Source organism: Herpailurus yagouaroundi, unplaced genomic scaffold (genome assembly GCF_014898765.1).
Source record: "Herpailurus yagouaroundi ecotype Mexico unplaced genomic scaffold, PumYag 67203, whole genome shotgun sequence".
Taxonomy (NCBI): domain Eukaryota; kingdom Metazoa; phylum Chordata; class Mammalia; order Carnivora; family Felidae; genus Herpailurus; species Herpailurus yagouaroundi.
In genome coordinates, this window is record NW_024420044.1 from 275,928 (window position 1) to 285,354 (window position 9,427).

The following is a 9,427-nucleotide window of genomic DNA, read 5'->3' on the forward strand; positions in this document are numbered from 1 at the left end:
CAAACTTTCTACCTTCTTTGATATGGCATTTTCTTTATCTTTATTTGCGTAGTTTATTGTGCCAGTCTTCAGGTCAGTTTCTGGTGTATTTAGGATGACTTGATAGTTATCTGTGTTTGTAGGACAAGGTGAGCCTAGGGTTCTCCTACTCTGCCACCATCTTTCAACCTTTCCATCTAGACCCTGTTTTTAATCTTGCCTTTTAATTCATCACTTGTTTTTGATTTCCTAATACTTTTCACTCAAGGATTCCATAAATGTACCTCATGGGTAAAACAAGTTATTTTATGACTTTATACTACTAATTTTAATATCCAAGTGTGTGCAAGGAGCTCATGGGGTACACACTTGTGTGTGATATATGTATAGTGTGTATGCATATATTCATGTATATCTGCTTATGTTGATCAGTCAGATCTTCAACAAAAAAGAGAGAATGGGGTCAAAGTTAGTGAAGGTATTATTTACTCAGGTGTGTTCAGTGAGTCAGAAAAGCTGGAGGTAGATAAAACAGTAACCGAAAGCTAATATGAGAAAGTCCATTACTATTCTTGGGCCTAAAGGAGCAAATGGAGGGGGCTTATAATTTCTGTCATTTCTATGTATAATGCATTCATGAATTGCTTCTAAACTAAGAAATTAGTGCATAATCATTAAAAGAAACACAATGTGGAAGGGTAGAGACTCGAGGAAAATATCATTGAAGTATGGATCTTATATTTTCAAAAGTTAATGATTAATGTCTGAGATGATTTTATTTTTCTAATGAAAAACTGACATGTAAGTAAAAGATAGGATAATTTTTTTTACAGATCGCAATAAAATATTCTTATTGAACACCTCTTTATCATACCAACCTCAATAGTAATTAGGAGATCCATATTTTTGTGGGAGACAGAGGTGGGAACAAATGCCTGTTCTTGCACTTATGGAAGTGACCATTTTAGTTCAGAGTTCCAAACCTCATCCCAAAATTTGCAAACCTACTAAACCTACTAAATCTACTTAAGAAAGGAAGTAGCACATTTTAGGTGTGTGTATGTGGATGTACATATATAAACAAGGCTGATTTTTGGCTTCGAATAAAAGTGAAAAAAAATTACACTAATTGTTAAAAACCAACTGACTAATCCAGGTAGGATTCACAAGGGCCCTTGCAGGCATAACAACTGAAGAAAATAACTCCACATGTTCATAAAATTTTACCAAGAAAAATAAGTGAAAAAGAGCCAGTTCAGTGTGTAAAAAAATGTAAGCCTTAATAATTTTGAATACACTTTAAAATATTGTCATTTCCAAGTAGTAAATGTCAACATGTTTAAATAATGAGAGTCATCCTGAATTTTATTTAGCACTGTCATCAATAGTTCTCTATTGACTGAAAGGAGAAAGGAAAAAAAATAAGGATAAATCGAACTCTTGGCAAATAAACCATAATAATCATTTAACTTATCAATATACTGCTAAGTTTTTATGTTCTCAATAGCAGCTTTACTAAAACAAGAAATGTTAGAGTGTACTTAATATAAAATGGAAATCGACAGATTGCTCTTTTTTTTTGAAATCAACAAATGTTTAATTATCACAGGCATTCACAGTCTTAAAGGAAGTAAATGAAAATAATCTGTGTATTTGCTATTGATGATTTTGATGCTGAAAAATGTATGTAAAACTTCTCTGTGGAAAGCATAACACTAGTAATTTTCTTCAGTTTTTCATTTTAAACGTGGAAGGTATTACACAGATCTTTGCAAGGTTATCACAGGCATAGGTTTTTTTTAATACTTTGTCTGTTACCTGTATGCCAGAGACACCTTGTAGGCCCAGTTTTAAGGACAGTAGTGTCAAGGTGAAGCAGAGAGATGAACTTGGTGACAGCTTTCCAAGATACCTTCCTGAACTTCCACACCAACGAATAGAATCTGTATCACACATCTTCAAAACCAATTTCATTTTCCTACCACTGCAGTTGGTTATCTTACAGATAATATTAAAAGGCTCTTCTAAAATTACAGTATCTGGGATTGTTTCCAAAGACAGCCTCATGTTTCCATAACCTGGAGCCTCTCTTTGAAGCTGGATTGTCTGTAGCATTGCCATCTCACCTAGATCTCTTTTCCACACTATATCTAATGTTCCCATTTCTATTAGTCCCCTAATGGTACCAGCTTTCTCAGAAAATTCCTGTTTAAGCTCAAGGTAGTATAAATACTGGCGTCCTTCCATTGAGTGTAAAAATGTTCTTGTTCCAAAGGTACACTGATCTTCACCAGCTTGATTGACAGTATTTAATTCTTCCCTGGTGTACATTTCAGGTGGCTTTAATAAAACTTTTTGTATAAAGACAGTTGAAGATGAAATATTCTGAATCTGGATTTCAAGAAATAAGTCACTCATCCCTGAATTGTAAAACTTTGTTTTAACTTCAAATGGAGGGAGAAAAGGAAATAAGCACAGTTTACTAAAAAACATCTTTCCTCCACACCATTGCATAGATACTGAACCTACAGGATGACTCTTCCAAGTGTCCTTATTTTGTCATGGATGACATCATCAATACAACAATTGAATGAATGTTCTGCCATGGTAGCCATGAAGACCAAAAGATGTAAAGGCTGAGTACTTGTCTGAAGATCAGTATTTTCAATATGATTTTACAACTTATTTGCAATCATTGGGAATTCTCACATAAATGGAATTTGCCTCTCAAAAATGTATTTCTAAGTATTTATCATAAAGCCAACACCTCCCCCAAACATTGCCATTTCTGGTAGGGGGCCACCAGTTATTAGCTGGTTAGAGAAATTACCAGGTAAATCCCTATCTTCACATGTAACTGGAAAGTTGGTGAATAAACTATGCTTAGTAGATAGCACAACTTTGAGTGTCATAAAAATCTGTCTGGGTGGATTACCTTCTATTTTGACCACAATTTTGCCTACTGTCTTATAAAGCACTGGGGTCCATTTGAGTCATGTATGGTGAAATGACAGACATGGAGATAATTGCTTTTGAATGAAGAGTTTAATACTTAGAATTCTTAAGAAATGGTGGCATGGTATGCCACACATGGCCACATGGGGATGCACTAAGGTTGGTCAGGAGGCAGAAGGAATGAAAGAAACACATAGGTGCAAGTCTTCATTGGAATTTCTGTGGGAAAGACAAAGCAGTTAATCAGATTAGAGTTGGCTAATTTGAATAATGTCATCAGGCTCCTGGCTATAGGGACTTTCTCTAATTTCCTGGTACCTGTCCCTGAGGTTATATTAGGGCAAAGGGATAGTGGTTTAAACTGAAAGCTCCATAAAAGAGGTAGTTGGCTGGTGTGGGCTCCAGACTGTTTGGTTTGCATATAAAAGGCATTCTCACAGGGGAGTAATATGCTATCTAAAGGAAATAGCTTTCCCTGGGAGGGGCACTCTCTCCTTGGTCAGCAAGGCCCCAATATGTCAAAACATCATAAAATACAAATGATTTTTTAACAAAACATGAGTAATATGCTCACCAGATGTAGTCACTGGGGATAAGAGGTACAGGCAGGCCCAGAACAAATCAAGGACACTACATAGAGGAAAGGACCTGGCTTCCAAACAACTATATCAGTCAAGTTTCAACACGAGAAGTAGTACTAGTAGCAATATAGATGATGATAAATAGAGATAGCTAGATAGCTACATAGATATAATGATTTGGCTTACATAATTATTGGGGCTTCCAGTCCCTGTAATATTGTTTTTGCATCCAATGCAGGTGTTTGAAACCCACAGGGCAGGCAGAAAGGCAAGATCATGAGAAGGCTGTAATCTCATGAACACAAACTGGAAGGCAACAGGATGGACTGAAACCCATGTCCATTCTTAGTGATTTTGAGTTTGGTGGCAATAGTATCCTGTAGAATCAAGGCTCCCTTGTCCTGGAGCTATACACACATAACTGCCTCAGCTGCTGCTTCATCCTGAATTAAGTCAACAGATAAGCAATAACGTGTTTATGTTACAATATGCCTGCTGCCTTTGTTATTTCTCCAAAATCTTGGCAGAATCTTCCTTGTGGCCCATCCTAACTGGAAACATACAATACACAGAATTCTGGGAAATGTAGTTCAGCCTAGCAAAGTTGATACATTGTAAAATCTATCAATAACCTCCATCCTTGCAACCATGGCCATTTTGTGCATGAGCCCATTGGAAATGAGAGGCATGACTGGTAAAGGAGCCTGATGGATGTCTAAAGAATGGGCCATCTTATCCACCCGAGTAGTGAAAGCATTGTCTGCTAAAGTTACCCTTTGATGAGCATACACATAGTACACTAATAGCTTCATATTGTACTGATTTGGAGAGATCTATCCACATTTCTCATCCCCAGATCTCATCTCTGATTTTCCAATTGTGTTTCTTCCAAGTTCCGGACCATCCTGTCACACTATTGGCCACAACTTACCAACTGCTATACACTCCTACCTCTGACCATTTCTTATTTTTTTATTAAAAATATTTTAATGTTCATTTATTTTTGAGAGGGGATGGGTAGGGACAGAGAGAGGGAGACACGGAATCCAGAAGCTCTGAGCTGTCAGCACAGAACTTGATACAGGGTTCAAACTCACAAACCATGGGATTTTGACCTGAGCCAAAGACACTTAACAGAGGAGCCACCCAGGAACCCCGGCCATTTATCCTTTTAGGTAAAGTGAACAGTAGGAGCACTGCTTAAAGTTCTGTGCATTGGGGAATTTCGAGTCACTGTTGTCTTTTAAGGCTATCCCCAAATAGTCTGGTAGTGCTACAGGTGTCCACTTTTGGGACATGCATGTGTATTGTGGAGAACCATCTGTAAAATAGAGCAGAATTTTTGATTCCTCAACCAGTCATAGGGAACTCCCAAAGAGGCCACAGATTCAGGTTGAGAGAATGAAGGTAAAGTAGCAGAAGCAGGATCTTATGGGCATTTGAGCCACATCTTCATGCAATTTACTTGTGCCTTAAGAACCTGCTGAGCCTTATCTAATATATGTCACTTCCACATAATGGAGTGTTGTTGTGGACACTCAACTTTGTATTTATGGCTTGAGTCCCACAGTACCCAGTTTATGATGGGCAGATTATGTCATATGGTAAATTTTTGGCTCCTGGTTTAGTGTTTAGTCTCTACTAAGGCCCAGTAGCAAGCAACCCCAAAATTGTTTCTCAAAAGGGGAGTAATGTTCCACAGATGACTTGGTTTTGCCCCAAATCCTGAGTCTGTGAGTCACCTGTAGGGGTTTCCAAAGGCTCGAAAGATCATCTCTACATGCCACTTACTTTTCAAGCCCCATCATATCTTTTGGAGCAAATGACAGAAATGGAAATGCAGTTTTCACAGCAGCCTTGACCTTTTGCAAGATCTTCATTTTTTTCTGGGCCCCATTCAAAATCAGTCACTTGTGAATGGGTAAGAGTAGCATAGATAATGAGGTATGAGGTAAATGAAAAAACTTATTCTTCATCTTAAAAGGTATATCTTGTGCTCTAGACCAGTGGCCACCAGAAATTTTACTGAGGTAGAAAGTGGCTGAATTTTTGTGAGATTTCCTGTCCACCTTCTGGCACAGAAGTGTCTTGCCAAAGTAACTAGTGTAGGTGATACTCCCTGTTAACCAGGTCTAATCAGTACAATACTATCAATTTAATGGACCAGCATGGTGTCCAGTGGAAGAGAAAGACAATTAGGTCCCTGTGACTAAATTATGACATAGGTATGGAGAGTTGATATATTACTGAGTTAGGACAGTGAAGGTATATTTCTCGATCTACCAGCTTAAAGAAAACTACTTCTGGTGGTCTTTACTAACAAATACAGTTGCCCTTGATCAACACAGCTTTGGGCTGCATGGTTTCACTTATACACGGATTTTTTTAAAAAAATAAATGCAATATAGTACTGTAAATGTATACTCTATTTCTTATGATATTCTTAATAATGTTCTTTTCTTTAGCTGATTATATTGTAAGAATACAATATATATTACATATACAAAATATGTGTTAATCAGCTATTTATGCTCTCTGTAGGTCTTCTGGTAAACAGTAAGCTATTACTAGTTATGTTTTGGAGGAGTCAAGGGCTATGTGAAGAATTTTAACTGCACAGGGGTTCAGTGCCCCAACCAATGCATTGCTCAAGGGTTAAATGTATAGACAAAAATCATTTTACAGATTAATAACTGCATACTAGGTTTAGAGAATGTATTAATTTGTTCAAATAATAAAATCACATTTAGAATAGAAGCTGCACTTGGAGCCACCACTTGATTAAACTTGATCTACTGTTATTATTCATGATTCATCTGTCTTCTGTACTAGCCAAACAGGCCAGTTGAATGGGAATGTGATAAGAATTACTAATTTTTCATCTCTCAAGTCTTTGATGGTACACTAAAGTTGGAAATCCATCTAGAAATGTATTCTTTTTAGCTGACTATATTTAGAGATAGTCACAATAATAGGGGCTTCTACTTAGTCTTTCTTACCATAATATCCCCTCACTACACAGGTTAGGTAACCAATGTAGGGATGCTGCCAGTAGCTGAGTATGTCTTTTCCAATTATGAATTCTGGATCTGGGGGAAATAACTACAGGGTAGGTTTTGTGTACTCACTAAGCCAGAGAGATTGATCTGTGCTAAATTTCTAGTGATGACCTCCATAAGCCATACTCTATGTGCTGCAGATTCACAGTGAAGTCTCCAGGAATTGTCAGTTCAAAGCCAGTGTTCAGTAATCCCTTAAAAGTCTAATTATTTTTCTTTTCCCACTGCACAGGCCCCTGATTAATGATCAGATATCCCTTTGGGGAAGGTAGGCAGAAAGATTAACAATATAAGTTGCTAATAGTGTAGTAGGGTTTTTCCTCTATGGAACATGCCCCCAACCTTCTTTCAAAAGGCATTTGGATCTGTAAACTGGTTCCAGTCTGCAAACTTATCATAGGACTACCTCAATGTTTTAATGACTTTGTTCACTAAGCCTAGATCACTCCTGTGCAGACAGATCAAATAAAAATTTCATAAGCTGCCCATCTATTTCAGTTTTGGGGACTCCACAATTATCTAATGCTGTAGGTCTCTGTAAGTCAGGCTATTCTGATTACTGATTTGGCAGTGCTGTCCATTATATTAACCATGCTCACCTTCTCTTTGGTGATTAAGTGCCACACCTTGGCCCCAGCAATCCAGGAATCCCATTCTCCCTATTGAGTTTAGGGATCCTTGTTTGATGGTGACAGTTTCCCGTGTAACATTTGACCTACAGGGAATAGTGATCACAGAGCTTTTCAAGGATGCTAAAGTTCCCCTCACAAGTTTATTCTGCACAATCATGATGAAAGTTGTGTCCCTTGGACACTCCTGGGATGGACGAGCAGGTGTTATATGATAAATCCACTCTAACATCCAAATCTTCCTAATGCTTTGGATTACTTCCTCTTTTTTATACCAAGGCAGTTTTGGCTTTTCAATTTTATTTGATACAACTTTATATTACCATCACCACTACCATGATTCCACACCCCTAAAACACATTCTCACACATATTCTTCAGATAATTTTCTGTGTAAATAAAAATATAATGCAGCTCCGTTAGTGTATATCACACATACTCATATATCATACTTCGTGCTTCACCCATTGGGCCTACTGAGGCTCGAGTCTAGTTATATAGGTCTAGAAGCATGTAGGTCTAGAAGCAAAGAGGAAGTGGTGGGAGCAGGTCCTAAGGAGAACTAGCAGTCTCTCCCAGGCATTTACCTAAGAAAATATCATTACAGGTTTTTCTGGTCAAAAGGGAATAACACATAGGGACAAATATGTTCCTTCTTTTGCAGTAGGCAGACATGAGCAGGAGGGGAGAAAGAAGGGTAAAAGATGGACAATTGCCAGGGACCACCTGATTTCCACCCAGAGACTGTCCTATCTCCCTTAGACCAACTGCTTTTGCAGTTTAACACAGACTGATAAGAGACGATATGGGATACAGAGACTTCTCCAACCTTGGAACATGTGCATTTAACAAAGACCTTACCTACTAGTAACCCTGAGGTTATTATAGTATTGGTGTTGTGGTTTGCCCCCCCCCCCACTCCCGTGGGTTGCAGTTAGGTGCTTATGGGAAAATGACTAACACAAAGTTGTGCAAATGTTGGAGGGGAGGAAACGAAGGCGGATCTGAGGGTGGAGCAATAATAACAAGATGGAAGGGAGGAGACTGAATAAACACCCATAAAAAACACAATGAGAAACTCAGCACTGCTACCTATCCTTGGGTCAACCCACTCCTTTATCTCTAGAGTGTACTGTTGCTTTTTGTTAAATAAAAACCTTTGCTACTTAAACTCCCTATCAAGTCTCTCCACTGAATTCTTTCCTTTGAGAGGATAAGGACAGAGGAGTTACACAATCCACCACCAAGTAACACTTCTACTGGTAAAAAGGCTCGGTAGAATTGAGAGACTGAGTGAAACGCCCAGAGTCTAAGAGACCACCAAAAACGAACCACCAGAGTCCAGAGTCAAAGCTAAGCAGCAAGGGTCATTTATTGCAGGTTCGAACCTGGACCTCTGCGCCCCCGTTGCCAGTGACGCCAAGAGGCCCTGAGAGAGGTTTTTACACCCCTTTTATAGACAGGTACAAACAATTCATGGGGAAATCAGGAATTTTCCACAGTTACAGAGCTGCGATTGGTTGGTGTTTAAAGTTGGACACTTAACAGTATTCGATTGGTTCCTGCTTTTAGGTCAGACCACAACCGGGGGTACGGGTATCACAATGATTGATCAGGAATAAATGGATGTGCCAAGCAACAATGATTGATCAGGAGTACACGGATGTGCCAAGTAACAATGGTTGATCAAGAATATACGGATGTGCCAGGCAATAATGATTGATCAGGAATACATGGGCGCGCCAAGCAATTGTACAGAAGCGGAACAAGCTGGTTAAGCTTGGTTAGGTTTCAGTTTCCCATAACTTTAGCTTTTAAGTTTAAATTTCCTCAGGCCTCTCATGAGGGTATTGTCACCACCTTCATTGAGATCTATGCAAATGTCCCTGTTCTAAATCTCAAGGTTCCATTACTTAATTCCCTAACTTTAGCAGAAGAGAACCTGTGAACCAATTTGTGTTGTAATTCAGCCACTCACAAGATGACACTCTGATTTTCAGAAATCACAGCCTTGTAGCTACAAAAAGATAAGGGTTTCCTTCAGGGAAGACAAAAGCTTTCAGGTCATTTTTGCAGATTAGATTAGAAATGAGGCTCTCAGATTTTTTTCTTTTTCTTTTTTTTAAGTTTACTTATTTATTTTGAGAGAGAGTGTATGCACATGTGAACAGGGAAGGGGAAGAGATAAAGAGAAAATCCCAAGCAGTCTCTGTGCTGTCAGTGCA

The 9,427-nt window shown here is 38.5% G+C and overlaps 1 protein-coding gene across 1 annotated transcript; it reads right to left on the reverse strand.

The window, feature by feature from the left end:
• Positions 1-1,707: 1,707 nt before the first annotated feature.
• Positions 1,708-2,472, reverse strand: LOC121024810 (trafficking protein particle complex subunit 13-like). Its single transcript, XM_040467099.1, has one exon. It carries the CDS (start codon positions 2,470-2,472, stop codon positions 1,708-1,710), a length of 765 nt encoding a protein of 254 aa, XP_040323033.1.
• Positions 2,473-9,427: the final 6,955 nt, after the last annotated feature.

Bases quoted from the DNA above. Each gene is read 5' to 3' on its own strand.
- LOC121024810 (XM_040467099.1), bottom strand. From the start codon at position 2,472: ATGTTTTTTAGTAAACTGTGCTTATTTCCTTTTCTCCCTCCATTTGAA.